General features: G+C 43.1%; 1 protein-coding gene and 1 non-coding gene across 6 annotated transcripts; one reads left to right on the top strand and one right to left on the bottom strand.

Moving 5' to 3' along the window:
• The first annotated feature begins 206 nt into the window (after positions 1-206).
• Positions 207-9,170, top strand: LOC100822323. Of its 5 annotated transcripts, none has more exons than XM_014899747.2 (14): positions 210-867; positions 989-1,075; positions 3,263-3,372; positions 3,501-3,551; positions 3,690-3,861; positions 3,967-4,296; positions 4,402-4,602; positions 4,718-5,206; positions 5,292-5,519; positions 6,453-6,641; positions 7,049-7,212; positions 7,532-7,690; positions 8,027-8,105; positions 8,393-9,170. In XM_014899747.2, exons 1-14 carry the CDS (start codon positions 385-387, stop codon positions 8,831-8,833), a joined length of 3,183 nt encoding a protein of 1,060 aa, XP_014755233.1. In that variant the 5' UTR covers positions 210-384; the 3' UTR covers positions 8,834-9,170. The 5 variants fall into 5 exon arrangements, 4 of the variants coding, with proteins under 4 accessions (XP_014755233.1, XP_024314230.1, XP_014755234.1 ...); XM_024458462.1 differs by having other exon boundaries at positions 7,046-7,212; XM_014899748.2 differs by having other exon boundaries at positions 211-867; positions 5,310-5,519.
• Positions 9,171-10,393: 1,223 nt separating this feature from the next.
• Positions 10,394-15,825, bottom strand: LOC100835538. Its single transcript, XR_002962947.1, has 3 exons — positions 15,423-15,825; positions 13,847-13,920; positions 10,394-12,905 (listed from the first exon to the last, which is right to left on the bottom strand). It is a non-coding gene; the product is annotated as an uncharacterized LOC100835538 (transcript).
• Positions 15,826-19,763: the final 3,938 nt, after the last annotated feature.

The raw sequence follows: 19,763 nt of genomic DNA, 5'->3' as shown, positions 1-19,763 counted from the left end.
GGGCTGGCAATCCCGGAGCCCAAGACGTCGTCCCTCCAGCCCCATTCGTCCTCCCAAGTCCCGGTTCCCAAGAAACGCGGCCCCATGCTCCGGGCCGCTAAACCCCGCTATCCCATATCGGAGCCGTCCGATACATATCCGACGTTCCAGCGCCCCCTTCTTCGCCTTAAACCACCCCGGCCACCTTCGCCCGATCGTCCCCGTCCTCGTCTACTCCCCTCTCCCATCCCTCAGACAAAACGAACGAAACAAACGCCTCGCTAAATACGACTCACGAGTCTTCCACAGTCCGCAACACTCCAGCTCTCCTCAACCACTCCGCTTCTAATCGCTCGCCATGGTCGGTGCCGGCGCGGCGGCCCCTGAACCCTAGGCTGAACGACCATGGGCTCCCTCGACAGCGGCGCCGGTGTGGGGAGCTACAAGCGCGCGGCGGCGGCGGCGCCGCTGCCGCGCGCCTCGGCGGGCGGTGGAGGCGCGGCGCGGAGGCCGGGCCTGAGATCCAGGCTCGCGCGGTTCCTGCTGTTCGAGAAGGTGGACTACCTCCAGTGGATCGGCACCGCCGCGGCCTTCTTCTTCGTCACCATCCTCTTCGTCGCCTTCTTCCCCGGATCGGCCGTCTTCGAGAACCCGATGCTGCTGCTCCCCTCCCGACGCGCCAGCGCGGGCGGGGGCGTGAGACAGAGCAGGACCGAGGTCTTGCTTCCTCGCGACCTCGGCGGGCTGGACACCGGCCAGGGCCTGGTGTTCGAGCCGACAAGACTGCGGGAGAAGTGGGCGAGGGAGCGGAGGGAGGAGGCTGAGAGCTTGGCGAAGCTCGGGAGGCCCGTGAAAAGGGTCGGGGTTCGGAAGCCGCGCCTCGCCTTGGTGAGCTGTTGAGCTGGGTGGTGTTTGTGTGTATGTGTGGTGGGAGGGGGTGGATTTGGGTCCTGTTTTCTCGCGATTATGGTTTTGATTTTTTCGGTATTTGCTTTTACACTTTATTTAGGTGTTTGGGGATCTCTTCCCGGACGCAATGCAGCTTCAGATGGTTAGCGTCGCTTCGGTGCTGGAGGCAATGGGCTACGAAATGAAGGTGCGTGGCCGAACTGGTTTGTTCTGAATGTATTGGCTATGGATTGAACCGGACGCGTGTTACTGTGTCTTTTGTTTTGTTAATTTGTTTGCTTCAACAAGTTGGATATTGAGATTCCTTGATGGTTTACCTGTCCGTGGTTACATTCTATGTCAGATAGCAGGTTTAGATTCCATAACTCATATATCCAGATATGCAAGAGCTGCATTGCTAACCTGTTAGTTCTGACTTACAATGCAAGGTGATTACATTCTGTACCGCATTGCAAGTTCAGATTCCATATCTGATATCCAGTAATGCAAGAGCTACATTGCTAATCTGTTGATTCTGACTTTCAAAGCAAAAGCTAGAATAAAGAATTTGCCCCTGATCATCTAAAAAAAAGCCGGAATAAAGAAGCTAAGTTGTATGCAGTACTTAATTGTATGTAGAGGCGCTTTGATGCTCAAACTTCCTAGTGTCAAACTTTTGTGAAGACAAAGATACCATATCTTGAACTTTTCTACCATGCTTGAGAGGAGCTGTTATCAATTTACCATAGTTTTCTAATCATCTTAGCACATCTACTGTCTATGGAAAATGAATATTGGGGATATCATCTTCTGGACTTGCTGAAGAGAAGATTTCTATCCTTGGAAAGGTGCCATGAGGTTTGTCAGCCTAGCGGAGTATATATTGCGGATATATCTTAACTCTTAGTTGGCTCTTAGTTGACTCTTCGCTAAGAGTCTGATTCTTCGCGAAGAGTCAGCTCGCTTCTCTATCCTTTTTCTCTTTCCTCCACATTAGCAAATTCCAAATAAGAGTCCATTAAGAGTTGATCTTTGTAGATGCCCTTAGTCTTACAGTAAGAGCAACATTTTGATTATGCTAGTTTTTGAGCCCTCAGAGGTGAAATATGATCTTGATTTGAAAGAAAATCTGTCATTTGGTTTCTATTTTTCTTTCTTTCTCCTCTTTCATTGTCAACCAATCCACATACTGCCCATATTTATGTGCCCAACTTGAGCTCGTCTGATCTACTTCCTACAGAGCCGATCTAGCAAATGAAGGTGCCTGTGATTTTCTAACAAATCCAAGATCCGGCAACGATGCTTCTTAACCCACATTTTGCATCTGCAACTCAAAGAACCTGATATATCAACCTTAGTGGCGTGGCTAAACCCAACTAAAAGCTACTTAATATAGAGCCACACAATTGTGGATTGGTCAAATCTTGCATGGCTCTACCTCATGGCCATAGTTCAATTTGTACATTACTCCCAAACAGACATTGCGAGGATGCAGGCGATGAAAAACATGTTACCTTGTGGAAACAACTGCTAGGTACCAGCAGCTTAAATATCCACATCTCGCATGGATAAAAACAGAAAGGAGAAAGAGAAACACATGAGATTTGGGCAATGGTAGTTTCCATAGCATGCTGGGTGCTAGTGTCTTAGCCAACCTTTTCTAATCATTTTATTTGATTTAGCATTCTGCGTACAAAAACGAGTATGTTGATATGGGGAACAAATCTGCTCTTAGGACTATATGCACCCTTTATTGAAATAATCACTTGTACCATTTTGTCCTTTTCATACATTGATCATGCAATCATCATTTTGCACACTTTTTTGCGCATGTACATATGTTCTAACATGTTGTGCTAGGTATGTGAGTCTCGAGTTTAATCGCTGCGGTACCGACGCATAGACTAGTTGCGGATAGTACTCAACTATTTGACTACTAGCTGACTATACTTGCTACCAATACCACACTTCTAGTTTACTACACCACAAAATTTTGAAGGAAGGATGTGAAATACATGGCTACATGCTGCGCAACAATACCTTGCTATGAGATTATCACACTCAGGGAGCTAGGGTTGATCCTCTAGGCTTACCAGGAGGCATATCTCTTTCAGAGTGGGTCAATTTGATGTGGTCTCAATCTTATAGTGGTTTGCACAATTAGTTGAGCTACAGGTTATGCTTGACTAGTTGTGCCTGGTTGACAAGTTACTTGACTGGTCCAGCTAATCAAGTTGAGACTGGACTAGCAACTCATATATTAGTTGAGCGATTCTTAATCACTGTGTTCTTTTTGTGATTTCTTTTGAGTGCATAAGTACCCAAACCAATAATGAAAGATCATAAATCCCTATCTGTATATTGCTCTCATCTGCTTTTCAACTCATCAATGCAGGTTTTCTCATTTGAGGATGGCCCATGTAGTAATATATGGAGGGCCATCGGCGTACCAGTTCAGATCTTACCTGTGGACACGAAGTTACTTATTTCTGTAGATTGGCTAGAGTAAGTTTCTAAAGTATATCTTGTTAGTGATTTGCTTGTATTATTTGCTGTCTATTGTCATAATGTAACATGTTTCCCTTGCATAATATGTGACATTAGCCACACTTGGTTTATTTTCCCTCATGCAGCTATGACGGCATACTTGTAAATTCAGTTGAAGCAAGACCAGTATTTTCAAGGTAGTTATGAAACAAGGGCTGTATGACTATCCATTTCAGATCATTATAGGATGTTTGCCCAGAGTCAGGTGTTTGATTTTGACTGCCTTCCGAATGTTTGCTCAAAGTTAGGTGTTTGATTTTGACCTTTTTCTGCAGTCTTATGCAGGAGCCTTTCAAATCCATACCTGTAATTTGGACTGTGCAAGAGAGTTCCCTTGCTCATCGTATTAGTGAATATAATTCTAGTGAGATGGTTCAGATCCTAGATGGTTGGAAAGAAGTCTTCAGCAGGGCAAATGTTATAGTTTTCCCAAACTATATATTGCCGGTATTCACACCTATTTCCATACTAAACTTTGTTAATTTTCATCTTATGTTTGGAGGTAGAGCCTCCAACTGACATTAGATTATCTAATATATTTATTTCCTGCAGGTAATGTATGCTGCATTTGATTCTGGTAACTATTTTGTGATTCCAGGTTCTCCTAAAGTAGCATTTCAAGCTGATAGATTAGTTGCCAAAAGTTATGACCGAAATGTGAGAATCAGCTTGGGTTTAGGTCCAAGAGATTTTGTAATTGCTATTGTTGGTAGTCAATTTTCATATGGTGGGCATTTGATGGACGAGGCACTTGTGTTGCAAGCAGTGGGGCCTCTTTTACAACATTTACAGCAGTATTCTTCTGAGAATAGCACACAGACAGAACTGAAAGTGAGAATCTTGTCGAGAAATGTAACTGAGAAGCATAGTCCGGCTCTTGACGTATGTTTTACTATCAGGCTATCTTTCATTCTGTAAGTTAGCTATTTCGAGGTCATGAATCGTTAAATTGTATCTAACTGCCTGGTATCACTCTGATTATCATAGGTTATTGCTTTAAATGTTGGCTTCCCAAGAGGTGCAGTGGAGCATGTTGCTGCTGAATATGTGGATAATCTCCTTGGTGTAGCTAGCCTTGTCATATACGGTTCTTGCCTTGATGAGCAATCTTTTCCCAGTGTGTTAGTCCAAGCAATGAGTCTTGAGAAGCTGGTTATAGCTCCGGACCTTGGAATGATCACAAAATATGTATGTTCACGGCATCTCATATTTTATTGGCGCATTTTTTTTAAACTCAAATGCCCACTACTGCACATTTTAACATAAATATGAATATGCTAACACAGTTGACTTGATGGCTTAGATTGATGATGGGGTAAATGGACTTCTTTTCCCAAGAAAGAATATTGCCATGTTAACTCAAGTCCTACTGCAAGCGGTATCAAATGGAGAATTATCCGTTCTAGGGCAAAAAGTTGCATCGGTTGGTAAAATCCACGCCAAGGATCTAATGGCTTCTGAAACTATTGAAGGCTATGCTGTACTATTGCAAAATGTTATCAAGTTTCCTGCTGAAGCACTAACTCCGTTAAGCGCTGGGGAGATACCTTTGGCTTTGAAACAAGAGTGGAAATGGCATCTATTTGAGCATGTGAAGCACTTGTACCATATGAATGAGAGTTTGACTGGCTATAAAATACTCCAGAAAATAGAGGAGGAGTGGCGCAGCAACCAAAAGGACGATGCTCGCGGTAGTACACCAAAGATTGATGAAGCATTCTCTACCATTGCATGGGAGGAAGAGAGAGAAAATAGGATTATGAGCATCAAAATGAGATTGGAAGAAGAGGAGGTAAGCATTGGTGCAAATTTGATAATTACCACATCAGTTTTCTCCTTTTTTTTTAAAGAAACAATGCTTTTAACTTCGTAATCAGAGTGGATTGTTTGTGCAGTTAAAGGATAGGAGTGATCAGACTCATGGAACATGGGAGGAAGTGTATAGAAATGTCAAAAAAGTGGACAGGATGAAGAATGAATTGCATGAAAGAGATGAAAAGGAGCTTGAGCGGACGGGTCAGCCACTGTGTATATACGAGCCATTCTTTGGGGAGGGGACTTGGCCCTTCCTGCATCAAAGCTCCCTGTACCGTGGAATTGGTCTGGTAAGTTGTTGTCAGCTCTTAGCACCGTTATTCAAATTTTAGAATGTCAAATGGTCAGCCTGAATGTTCTAAAATATGTAGCAGACCTTTAAAAAATGGTATTTTGGTATATACCTTGTATCATGTCTGGTTGTACATTTATTTATTTAGGACAGTAAAACTGGGCACTCTTGGAGCTCTCTCATGCATCCAGACACCTGAGCTGTCTGATCTCGTACTTGGGTCATCCCTAGCCATCCGATCGTGTTTGGGGTCATCCCTAGCCATCAGTTCTCCACCGTGTGTCCTAGGAGCTCTCAGACGCATCCAGGCCCCTGCCCCCTGAGCTGTCCTTTTAAAAATGGTACTACCTTGTATCATGGCTGGTTTTCACCAAGTGGGAAGTGTGCTTCCAGCTTTTTGATGAAACCAAGATTTGCATTGAAACAAGCCTTGGCATATGGTGACTTTAAAAGGGGGGAATGTCTAATGCAGACTCATCTCAGTGTTCACATATGAACTGCCATATGTGCCATTCTATCAGATTTGGATGGCTCAGATTTAAAGTCACAGGAGGTGGAGTGAAACCGTCGAACCCCTCATGATTTCTGAACCTGGGGATTATTCTGAAAATATTAATCCATTTAGGCTCAAATAACTTCAGTCTGATCTAACTAATCTTAATATAACAGCCCATGTGGTGACTTTACATGTGGACACAAAGATGTACCTGCGTTACGTATTTTCTCTTTTTCCAAATTACTGTTACTGAATTGCTATATATTGGTTAGCTGCTATATAAGAAAAGATGCTATTAATGGATCGGATGTGGGTATGTCGATTGTTTTTTTTTTGAGAGATCAAGGGGGGGGGGGGGGTATGTCGATTGTCAACGCAAAAAATACAAATATTCCAATGGCTCACATTGATCACATGAAATTTGTCTTTCTTTAGTCTTCAAAAGGTCGAAGACCTGGAGCAGATGACATTGATGCTTCTTCTCGTCTTCCGCTTCTGAACAATGGGTACTACAGAGATATTCTTGGTGAATTTGGAGCTTTCTTTGCCCTGGCTAACAGGATTGACCGGATTCACAAGAATTCTTGGATAGGATTTCAATCCTGGAGGGTGACGGCAAGAAAGGTAATATTCCTCCGTCCAACAAAGGATGTCTCAAATTTGACTAAATTTGAATGCATCTATATACTAAGTCATGTCTAGATACATCCAAATTTTAACAAACTTGAGACATCTTTTATTGGACGGAGGGAGTAGATCATTGCCTTTTATCAAGGAGGTCTATTTACATATTTTTTTTTATTACTGGGTCTCATTGATTTCCCGTCAATATGATTGATATAAGAATCATTAGGCCATATGAAATATCCATCAGTATTCTTTGTACATAACGCGTGCATTGGGTGTCACTGATTAATGTTTATGTCCTCTTAATATAAAGTTTTCTTTGAAAAATGCAATGCAGAGAAATATCCAGGTTGTGCATAATGATTAGCATCTTATTTGTACTCAATATCCAATTTCTGAAGCAGGTAAACTTGTCGAAAAATGCTGAATCTGCGATGTTGGAAGCCATCCAAACTCAAAAGCATGGAGATGCCTTCTATTTTTGGGTTCGAATGGACCAGGATCCAAGAAGTCACGCTAATCAAGATTTCTGGTCCCTGTGTGACACTATCAATGCTGGGAACTGCAGGTTATCCATTTAACAATGTCTCATACGTTGCACCGTTGCATTAAGTTTCAGTGTTGCAAATGCTGTCGTTTTAACAGATTTTGTTTGGATTCAGCAATAGGTTATTCTAAATACATGTTACCAGCCATCATTTATTACAGAATAACATTTCAAACTTACTGCCTTTTTGGCCTACTGTATTAATAGAACTAAGCATGCTATTTAGTAATGATTTCCTTGTTTAAAAGTAATGATCTAATCTAGAATTGTTCATGCTGCTGGCAAACTGAAGTACATGTTATTACATATTAACTAATCTACTTCATTTTCCTGTCCTAAGGTTAGCTGTTTTGGAGGCTTTTCAAAGGATGTATGGCATGCAGCTTGATGAAGATTTGAATTCTCTGCCACATATGCCTAATGCTGGAGGCACGTGGTCTGTGATGCAAAGTTGGGTTTTGCGTACAAGATCATTCCTGGAATTTGTAATGTTCTCAAGGTAAAATCATTGTGTTGAAGTTTTATAGCCAAACTAGGGCTATTAATCTTTTTACCTAGATATGGAAGCCGTGGGTGCACTGGCTAGTTGAACATTTCTTGTTACATCTATTTGAAATGATCTATTTATAATGAGCACCAAAACATAGCTGATATAAATCGTGTCAAAGTTGTACATGCATATTTTAACTGTTAAAGCATAGCCTTACTGTTACATGTATGGGCATTGGTCCAAGGTCCAAAGTGAATGTTGTATTTTTAGTCATCCCACTTGATATGGTTAAACTCAATCTTTTGAGATACTCAGTGTGCGTGTTATGGATATGCTGTTTTTCAGGATGTTCGTAGATGCGCTGGATGCACAAATGTATGACAATCATCATCAAACTGGGCATTGCATCTTGAGTCTCCACAGGGTGAGCGCCCTCTATTACAGTAATACCTTTACCAAGCCCTGTCCCCAGTGCATTACAAGTAACAGCTGAACTCCAAATTACGAAATTTTAATATCCTACATACTTAAGTCTGTGGAATCTGAAATTGTCAAACAACAAAGTTCCTCTGTGTTATTAGCTAAACCTCATCTTGCAATTGGTCAAACCCTAGAAGAAATATAACATACCCCTTGCCATATGCCTGTGATAAATTATACTTATTCTTTTTCTCAAAAATATGTGACAATTGCTCTCATTAATTTGAACAGGACAAGCACTGCTATTCTCGTGTTCTTGAGTTGATCGTGAACGTTTGGGCATTCCACAGTGCACGGAGGATGGTTTTTGTAAACCCAGAGACGGGTGCAATGCATGAGCAGCATCCGCTTGATGGCAGGCGAGGTCAAATGTCAATCCAATGGTTTTCCTATGCAACTCTGAAGAGCATGGACGAAGACTTAGCAGAGGAATATGATGAGGAACACCCTGACAGAAAGTGGCTCTGGCCACAAACCGGCGAAGTCTTCTGGCAAGGTGTGTACGAGAGGGAGAAGAACATGCGGCAGCAGGAGAAGGAGCGGAGGAAGCAACAGACCAAAGACAAGATCCAGAGAATCAAGAAGAGAGCTCGCCAAAAGACGATAGGGAGATATATAAAGCCACTGCCAGATGATGCGGGTCGCTTAAACGACACGAGGACAGGAGATTGAGTAGCGTTTGACCACATACTTAGGGTGACGATTCATTCTGCAGGAAATTTTGTTCATTCTTTGGTTCGGCTAATGTCTTCACTGGTTGCGCCCTGGTGGGTGTGATTGTTCTTGTCCAGTTTTGCCCTGTAACGTAACTAAGCCATCAAGTTGCGAACCTAGTTTCGTAGGTGTAAATATGACTAGGCGATAGATCCTGTTAACTCCTGTTAACGTTTTACTACAACTGGTTTGCACATTACCTGTCATCATTGTGGACATTGAATACTCTTTAGGCACTGTATCAACACAGCACCTTTACACTGAGTTCACTATGAGGCGAAGAAGTGGTGCCACACTTGACCCTTGCATCCCCTCCTTTGCTTTAATTTTGCGAGCCTCGTCTGATCTGTTTAGGCCAGACTGGAGGTGGACTTCAGACTCGAATCTAATGACCGCTCTGAGTGATATCAATAGCCTTGACCTCAAACTGGTGACAGGTGCGACATAAATAGGTTTTCTTTATTTATCGGTTCACTCAAGTGACGTATTTTAGAACGAATGTAGTACGGAGTATGACAGAACCCAAGATCCTGCTTGCAACTGAACTTTCAGATGAGGAGTTTTTTATGGTACCCTGGTACTCTTGGAAGAATTGAGAACACCTCAGACTTTTTTACATGGACGAATTTTGTCTTTTAAACCCAGATAGAATTAACATGATTAGGGCCTCTGCATTCACATGATTTTCAAAACGTAGGTATACAAAGAACACAGTATTAGTGTTGTGCCATCTCTACCTCCGTTTCATAATTTTTATCGAAATCTTACATGTATTTAGACATTTTTTAGGAATAGATACATTTATTTTTTGACAAATTTGAGACAAGAATTATGAAACGGAGGGAGTACATGATTGAATGAATGTGTGATTTCATATGAAACATAGTGCAAATGAATCCTATGAACACAAATCTATAATCAAATGAGCCACATAGGAAATCTTCTTGAGGATTAGAATTCCTTTGGAAATCATTTGAATCAAAGAAATGCTAATTAGGGTTTACCATGGAACGGGATTGCATTTTTTGTTCATACTCAAACAAGCGAAATTTCCTAATTCTTTTCTTTTAACGATAGTGTTTCCTGCAGTCTATTCCAAAGTTTTTTGTTTCATCACACACTAAATTATTACTATGTATCTTATCCTACCCCTAACATCAATTCACTCGATTTTTTTAACGTGGAACTATGTCAGATTTGCAGGGGAGTACCACGCAAGCCTAACTGTTAGATTATGGAGGATGGGCAGCTTATGGGGGGCTCCGGTGTATAGAGAGGGCCTCGCTAAAAGGGAACCATAGAAACGATAGAACCCACTATTTTTTTAGTATCATTAGAATTAATTTGTAATTTCACATAGAAATAACTGAAAGGAGTAGAAAAAAAATCGTGGTTGGGATGGTTACTCTAGCAAAAGCCATTGGAATTAATATTTTATATATCGGAATAATTCGTAAGGGGAAAAGGATGGCTAAAAGAAGAGATTCCAGGTAGCGCAGAGATGGATGACGAAGATTCTTATCTGAAATAATAGTCCAATCAATTTATACTGCACTATTACCAAACATACATCAAAATTTACCAACACAAAGCAAATAGCAGATATCCAAATAGGAACCGAGGAGCAGAAGATTACAGACTGACACAGCAAGGACAGTTTGACAACTTTAATTAATTACAATAATAACAGAGAAGCCGACAACGCTCTCCCTTATTTATAGTACATGGAGGATAAATCCTAGTATCAGATTCAAATGATCAGGACAACTGGTGAAATGGGGAACTTACTTTATTTCGCCACAGCAGAAACTCTTGAAACAGATCAAAACTTCAAGCAACCAATTCTTCATGAGAAGCTCCTTCTCACATCCACGCCATCATGACAGAAGCACCGCTCTCCGAGTTGCCAACGCTTGCATGGCTTCCATCGCGAGAAAGTCGAGCCAGCATCCTGCCTCCGTGCACTCTGCCCTCCGGCATCGGATCCACAGAACAAGACTCTGGCTGTGTCGAAGCAGGATCAATCTTCCAAGAAGCAACTTCCATCTCGTCGGGTTTGGCATCTGTGGCAAACTGGTGGACTACGGGGCCTAATGTACCACCGCCATGAACGCAGTGGTCCTGCACTAGAGCACTGTGAGCTGAACAGAGACCAGTCTTGCTCCGAGCAAATTTATCACATTGCTCTGTGCCAAAACCAAAGTTTGAGTCCGGCAAGCCCCATGAGCACCGTTTGCCTCCCCCATGCGCCTTGCAGAAATCAGTGCTCCCCTGCGCACTCTTTGCACAGCCGTCAAACCTGCATCTCTTGCCACCTCCATGGCGTACACAGTACTCCGTCCGCCCTCTAGCGCTCTTGGTGCAATTAGAAATGGCACACCTCTTCCCACCTCCATGGGCAACACAATATTGAGTCCCACCATGCACACTCTTGGGGCAGACACCACCCCCCTCATATAAGCAGCGCTTGCCTCCACCATGGCCCTTGCAAAAAGGAGTGCTCCCTTCAGCTCCTTTGGTGCAGCCCAAGAATGTGCAGCGCTTTCCTCCACCATGAGCCTTGCAGAACTTTGTGCTTCCCTGTGCACCCTTTGCGCATTCCGGAAACTGGCAACGTCTCCCGCCTCCATGAGAGATGCAGAGGCCAGAATGACCTTCTGCGCTCTTGGTGCAGTTCTCCTTCTGACACCTTTTCCCGCCTCCATGCCTGATGCACAAGCCAGATCTCCCACGTGCAGCACGGGAGCAACCATCATTACTGCAGCGGCGACCACCACCATGGGCTATGCAGTGATCTGTGCGCCCTTCAGCACTCTTCGTACACCCGAGAAATTCACATCTCCTCCCTCCACCATGGGCCTTGCAGTATATGGTCCTTCCCTCAGCACCCTTTTGGCAACCAGGTTTCTGGCATCTCCTACCACCACCGTGGGCTATGCAATGTCCTGACGCCCCTCTTGCTCCTTTACCACATCCAGGGAACTGGCACGTTTTAGTATTAATATTGCGCTGTTGAGTATTAGTTACCACAGAAGTACAGGCAACCGGGCTTTTCAAACTTGTTAGCATAGTTGGTGATATGACTGGAGAAGACAAAGTCCCTTCATCTTTTCTGCTTATCTTTGAATACGGAAAGGCACATGTTGCTTCAGACGCATACGACGAAGAAACCACAGAATGCTCAAAACCCCAATTAGATAGTACTGGCCCTTTCCCTATAACGGCTGGCGATGAGTTGGTCACTGGTATGTCCAAGCCATCATGAACATTTGGTGACACCATATTTGTATAGGTGAGAGCTGATTCAGGTGAGCCAGTGGATAAACTCAACTGAAGATCCAGTTTAGGAGAGCTGGCCAACAAACCAGAAGAGGGTTTCTTCTGAAAGTGCACAACATCATTGCCAAGACAAAGCTCAAAATTCAAGCTAAGATCTACCGATGACTCCTCATCAGCCTCCTTTAGCGAAGATGGAGACATTGCATAAGCTGTAGCAGAGCTTACTTTGCTATTGTCAGATGAACTTGGTGAACGGCCTATGCCCAGAGTGAGTAATGGATTCCCAGAACCTTCTGCTCCTGCCATAGTACTCCACTTCCTTTTCGGGGCTTTTCCGTAAGCGATAGAAAAGCTGGAATATGCTGTGGACTCAAGTGTGGTATCTTTAAGATGAGCAGAGTGTTGGACTGTACTCTGATGATGGGAAGTATTTAAGGAGTTGATACTATCACCAAATCCAAGACCACGAGAAGTTTTGTCCATTCCAATTCGGAACCATTAAACTTCAACCAATTAGTAAATGAAAAGAACCAGCTGCCTTACTTCCTGGTATCATAACTTTATTAACTTCTACAGGGTTAGAAAACTCAGAACAGCTTGCAACCTCCGCTAACAAAACCAGATACATCATCACGATCCATTTCTCGCCAGTATGTATGAAGTGAGTATGGAGAAGTTTTGAACTGAACCTCAGTTTCTACTCAAAACTTCCAATTGCACCATTCAGGCCAAACAAAAGGCAATGATCCTGCTGATAAATAGGAAATAAGGTATCAGAATCTATTAAGTTGCAATTACAAAGCTCATTCAGCACAAAATAAAATAAAATCAACAAGAGGCTACTTAATGTTAAAGAATCATAAACAATTGCATAAAGGGAAAAGGAGGCCACAACCAGGACAGAGCAGGAATCTACTAAAAGGAAACCACAGCCAGGACATCGCAAGAATCTAGTAAAAGGATAGTTATCAAATGCTGTGTCATGATCGATAGATCTTAGAATTGTTTGTAGCACTGTAGCCTACTGGCCTTTATAATTAAATTAACATTTCAGTGCAATGTTCATGCATCTCCTAACAAAGTTCTTATATATTAAGATATTTTTATTACTTAAAAAACGAATTAATGTTGGTATACTCTAAATTCTCGCCATTGTAACATGTACATTTAACAGACTCTTTTTATAATCTTGTAGTGTCCAGACCTAACTTCAATGATTAATTTTTAGTCATATTTTGCAAAATATAATAAGATTATAACAGTAGATAACCGTTGTTTCAACGACGAAGCTATTGGTACGATTTTCACGCGTTGGATCTGCATGTACTTATTACTGGTCAAAGTTGAGAAAGATTGATTACACGTGCACCATATCAGTTGAGGGGGTAAAAAAGGTCAGCTGTAGACGACCATGACTAATATTCCAGTTCCAACTGTGTTAAATATTATCATCTGGGGTTTATTTAAATACCAGTACAACATTATCTCACGACCAAGTAGCAAAGCTGAACAGCACAGCACCTTTTACCCTAACACCCTAAGCATGAATACAAGATGTACAGTATAAACATTTCATCTGCATATAATGAGAAACCATGATATGAAACAATCACATTTCGATGTGCATTGTAAGGAGAAACTATCGGATGTAGGACTTGAAGTAAAGAAGATATCAAAGATGATGGATTATACCAAGTAAAGTGGCACTCTCTCAAGGTACAAATGACTTGAAGCAATAAACAGAAGAATGAAAAGATCAACAGTTCCTGCAAAAAAACAATGCAATCTTGTTAAGATTTCTATTGCCGAACTGAGAACGTAAATCTTGCTAAATATAATACATGTTGTATATCTATTTTTAGTTAACATGGAGGGAAAATTAGTAAACTTTCTGTTCCAGCAAAAAAAAACAATGCAATCTTGTTAAGATTTCTACTGTTGAACAGAGAATGTAAATCTTGCTAAATACAATACTCCCTCTGACCCATATTACTTGTCTCAAATTTTCCCAAATATGGATGTATCTATGTTCAAAAAGCGTCTAGATACATGTAATAGTTCTTCATACAGTTAGGGCACACACCATGGTCTGAAAGTTTGATAGGATTACTTGCCAGCAGATGATTGGCAGAATAGTTTTTCCAGAAGAAAATTGTAGCCATCTCTCACAAATAAAAGAATTCTAAGAAGACATTCAATTCTTCATACAGTTAGGGCACACACAATGGTTGAGAAGGTAGAAATCTCTTGAGTCCTCCATGTGACCTAGACATGACACGAAGTCATCCATACATCGGATGGTCTCTTTAAGTGACATCTCTTACTTGATGCTCTCCCCTCATTAACAAGGGAACACGCCATGGCAGAGGGCATGAGAAGGCTGATGTAAAACCAATGTGCTGTGCATGCCCATTGGCCACAGGGTTAGGACATCCTAATATTAGAGGATGATTCAATAGATATCATATAGCAGTAATATTTTTGCACAACAAACAAAGTTTTCCACATTTTTAGGAGACATTGTTTATTTTACTGCCACAACCATGACACGCAACACTTTGTTACAGTTTAGGAGGAAAAGTGTGGCGAAGTCTGGCAGTGAACCAAAGATGCCCTTATAACATAGTCCCTTAAATTACATCAAGAAGGACGATAGGTTCTTTTCCTCAGATTAATCTGGGAAATTCTACCTTCTTTTCTTCGTAGGATTAATGCGGGGGATTTTGGAGGTGCCTCCAATCATATATATGCATAAAGATGTAAAGGTATGATTTGCTTTACAGACCAAACATTTACGGTACTAGATAAATAATCATGAGATAGCTGGCCGGTTATCCATGGCAACTGGCTGAGTCCTAATTCCTAAAACCTTGACAGTGATACAAATCGTGCACTAACGAGATTATGACTAGTTTTCGTTTAAGTTTATGAGAAAAACAAGTGTGAGTGCCACCTTTTTATTTCCCTAGATAAATGGAAATGTAATACGCCCCTGAAGGGTATTATATCTGTAATTTCTGCACACGGTCAGGGGCAGAACTACAGCGCTTACACCCACTAGTTTTGGCAAACAATTAATATATGCTACTGCAAAATACGTTGAATAATCGAAAAGGATTTCAAGCAAGCAGCCGGCTCATTTTCTACCCCAAAATCCGATTCATCGACCTCAACATGCAAAAAAGCACAACCGGCTGCTATTCTAATTGGAACCAAATTGTTAAAGTCGGATTTAACAAGCAAATCGCTGGATGAAACCAACTCATACCTCGAAAACAAATGGCCAAAGTCGATTGCAGACGGGGGTGGAGACAGGAGGAACGCCTGGATGCCCCGACGAGGAAGAACGGGAACGGCGATGGCGTCGACACGCGTCACAGACGGGGGGATGTTTGGTGAGGGGATCGACGCGTCGGCGGTGGAGATAGGCACGGCACGGCGACAGCTGCAGAGACACCGAGAGCCGACGACGCGCCTGGCTTCAGACACCGAGAGAGGCTCGCGGGCGATCCAATCGAGCTCCTGACTGGGTCGCGGGTGTGGAGGGAGCTAGGGTTTTGAGGTTGTTAGCGCGCGAGAGACCCGCCGCGGCGAACAGCGCCCACCAGATTTGTAGGAATGGGAGGGGGGGAGAGAGAGGCGGGGGGAGGTTGTGAAAGCTCAGCGGAGAAAAACCGAGGACGCATACGGGGATGCTATAAAAGAAAGAGGGAAAGAGATGTGGAGTGGGGGCGCGCTTGAGAAATCGCTGAGGCCACCCCATGCGCGTGGCAAGGAAACGCAAAGAGGGGAAAAGGCAAAGCACTTGCGCCTCCTTTTTCCACCTGGTTTGGCATCTTGTCCAGGTACGACCGGTTCCCTTGTATCTACCCACCAGTAGTTAGGGTGGATTTTTTTTTTTACATGGCTTTGGCTTTTGGGTAAAATTCCAAAGGTGTTTCTTGTTGATGGTTAAGTTAATTGTAAAATAGGTACAAAGATGTTAGGGTTGAATTGTAAGATATGCTAGGCAGGTACGGATATAAAATATGATACTCCCTCCAGCTGAATTTATTTGTCGAAATATTACATGTATCCAGACGCCTTTTACACCTAGATACATCCGTATTTGGACTATTTTGAGACAAGTAATACCGGTCGGACGGAGTATGTGAAAGTATCGATTTTTAGTGACGTTTTTTCTTTTGATCTCAAGTTGACACTTTATTCCAAATTTCAACATAAATCAAGAGCTTGCTACTAGTAGATTACATGATTTGCAAGATGGTAACTTTGAGACTGAGCTCGTCACATAGACAACTGACTCGATGCGCTCTCGAGGATACTTGGTTAGCTCGAGAAGCAACATAATCCATACCCTCTGTCTCATAATTTTTGTCTCAAATTTGCCCAAATATGGATGTATCTATTCCTAAAAAGAGTCTAAATATATGTAATATTCCGACAAGAATTATGAGCCAGATGGAGTATTTGTCAACAATAAAATTTACGACCAACAAAGATCTGAAAGAAAAAAGCTAAACCAAAATGCAATTTTTCGTGCGTTCGTCCTTCATAGCAAAGCCCTGACATTTTAAGACCATGTGACAAACCCATAATCCTACATGTGCCTCTCACTAGCGATGAGCTAGTTGGTCTCTCACCTCTACAAGGACATCTTATACCCAAATGAAGTTTGGGAAACCGGCGAAGGTCGGTTGAGCCTGCGCTACGACCAACTGTAGCGCAATCTCGTAACATTAATTGGTGATGTGAGTATCTGCCAACAAACCCCTCAACAACCGGGTCTCAGGTGCAAAGCGGTCACCCAATACATGTGATGTGACATATTTGGAAGGAAATAAATCGTCGTGTCGGCAACGAGACACTTATCGTGACATAGTATAGCTTGTTTCAGTGGACATCTAACTCCATGCTACTTGTATGTTTTCTTTGGCGAGTAGTCCACGCACCGAATTTTGGGTCTGGTGGTTTGTTGGCAGTTGTCCCCAACCCCCTTGCAAGTCACTCTATTTTTTTTTATAACTAGAAGGTACTCCCTCTAATTCTTATGTAAGGCATATAAAAGTCCAAACCGAAAATAAAATTGTTAAGGTCGGTGGTATTTAACTAGCTAATCGTTGGACGAAAATCAACTTCATACCTCGAACTCGACTGCAAGCGGTGTGGAGACAACATGAACGCTTCGATGCCCCAACGAGGAATAACGGGAACTACGATGGCATCGACACGGGTCAGGGCAGGGGAGTGTTCACTGAGTGGATCAACGTGTCGGCGGTGACGCTAGGTACGGCACGGCGACGGCTGCGAAGACTTCGCAGCCGATCCAATCGAGCTCCTGACCGGGTTGCAGGCAAGGAGGGAGCTAGGTTTTTGAGGTTGTTGTGTGCAATAGACCTGCCGGGATGAACAACACCCACCAGATTTGTAGGGAATGGGAGGGGAGGGAGAGGCGGCGAGAAGGTTGTGAAAGCTCGACGAAGAAAACCAAGGGACACATAGGGGTGCTATAAAAGAAAGAGATAGGGTGGGGGTGTGCGAGAAATCGTTGAGGCCACCCCATGCAATGAGGGCAAATGGCAAAGCATGGGTGCCCTCCTTTGCCACATAGTTTGGCAAATTGTCCAGGTACGACCGCTTCCCTTCTATCTATTCACGAGTAGTGAGGCTGGATCCTCACATTTTCTTTTTTACATGGCTTTTGCTTTCAATAAATTCCAAAGATGTTTCTTCCGAATGGTTAAGTTAATTGTAAAATAGGTACCTAAGATGTTAGGGTTGAATTCTATGGTATTCTAAGACGGTACGGATATAAAGTATGATATTTGGAAGTATCAATTTTTAATCCTACTTGTGCCTCTCACTAGCGATGAGTTAGTCTCTCACCTCTACAAGGACCGTCTATGCTCCAAGGAAATTTAGAAAATCAGTGAACAATTAGTTGGGCTTCCCGCTACTGGCAGCTATAGCACAATCTCACAACATTAACCTGTGATGGGAGTATCTTCTGACAAAGCCCTCAACTACCAGGTCTCGGGCGCAAAGCGGTCACCTAATATATGTGATGTAACATATTCGGAAGGAAAGGAAATCGTCGTGTTGGCAACGAAACAACTATCGTGACACGGTAGATCTTGCTTCAGTGGACATTTGACTCCACGCCTCTTGTAGTGTTTTCTTTTGCGAGTAGTCCACACGCCAAATTTGGGGTTTCAGGTTTGTTGGACATTGTACCAAACCTCTTTGTAACTAACTCTCTAATTTTTTTTAATAACTCCCTCCATCTTTATGTAAGGTATATAAATTTTCACCCAAACACCAGGGCATTGCCGCACATTTTAGTTTGGTCGTCGATTCGTTCTTTTCTTTTCATCGGTAGTACGTGTAGAGTTTTTTATTTACATTATGTAACTTACGACGTATCAGGTGTAAACCTCATTTGAGTGAAAAAATGTGAAACCTTTCAACCATCTCCGTTAGAATTCAAATAAACGAATCATATGAAGGTGGAATCTTTAATCACTTAAATACATTTTATGCGAACCTGCGTGATTAGAGTTCCAGGGGTTTCATAAAATACGGGTTAGTGATTAGAAGTTCAACATTTCATCTCATCGATTTATTTTACATCTAATGGTTAGAATAAAGAAAAATCACTGAATAAAGGTTTACACCTATATGTTCCAACTCGAACATCCTGACCATTAACTGATGGTAGGTGGAAATTGCTTAAGTTCGGAAAAAAAAAAAAGGACAAATACAAGGGAGTAAAATAGCTCAGCAGTACTCTGCCGGTTTCTCCAAAGGAAAAAAAAGAGAAGAAAACAGAAATTACTAACGACATGCTCGAGCAGATGGCGATGTCTAAAAACACATCGATGCCGTCTAATCCACCCACAAACTTACAACAGCAAACACGAAACGAAACGAACGAAACTCAACTCCAAGGTTCATTGAACCTGTCCACGTTCGCAGAGCACCACCAAAGACGACGGCACTTCCATTCCAGGTGCACTCCGCGGGTGCACGCAACGTGCCCATCCTAGGCACCGAGGCGTGTGGGCGGTGCGGAGCGCTTGGGACGCTCGCCCGGGTGACGCTAGCCTTTTTGCAAAACTCCCGTTTCCGCCGGGGCCAGAGGCAAAAAAGCGGTCGAGCAGCCGCGTGTGGCGTGCCAGCCGCCCCGCGCGCACGTTACCCGGGCCCCCACATCCGGGCCCCGCGGCCCACAGGCTTCCGCCTCTGGCCATGCGACACGCGTCCAGCCTCGAAGCGACGTCACGCACGGCGTCAGTCCGTGGGGCCCCCGCGGGCGGCAGCAGCGCCTCGCCACCGTCCGTGGTGCGCCTCGACCCCGAGGGAGGGGGCGGCGGGTGGTGTGAGAGAGCTCGTGGCCTCGTGTGCCCTGTTTCCTTTTTCTATTCTCGTTTCAGCGCGACGTACTCGGTACTCCTCGGCCTTTTTGTGTTTTTCACACGTACCCTTCTGCGCCAGGCAACCCAAACGGCTTGAGCTACGGCGGACCAGTGGGTAAGTAAGAAAGGGGCAGTAAAGAATTGCCAGAATGCACGTAACGTGATTGTGCGTTTGTTTATCCGCTGTTAACCTT

This window comes from Brachypodium distachyon, chromosome 2 (assembly GCF_000005505.3).
Source record: "Brachypodium distachyon strain Bd21 chromosome 2, Brachypodium_distachyon_v3.0, whole genome shotgun sequence".
Classification (NCBI taxonomy): Eukaryota; Viridiplantae; Streptophyta; class Magnoliopsida; order Poales; family Poaceae; genus Brachypodium; species Brachypodium distachyon.
This window is presented reverse-complemented; position numbering and strand designations above follow the sequence as displayed.

Excerpts from the sequence above, each read along its gene's own strand:
- LOC100822323 (XM_024458462.1), top strand. The coding sequence starts at position 385 with ATGGGCTCCCTCGACAGCGGCGCCGGTGTGGGGAGCTACAAGCGCGCG. Across the intron at positions 3,552-3,689 it reads GCAAGACCAGTATTTTCAAG|TCTTATGCAGGAGCCTTTCA; the intron begins GTAGTTATGAAA and ends CTTTTTCTGCAG. Across the intron at positions 8,106-8,392 it reads GCATCTTGAGTCTCCACAGG|GACAAGCACTGCTATTCTCG; the intron begins GTGAGCGCCCTC and ends TAATTTGAACAG.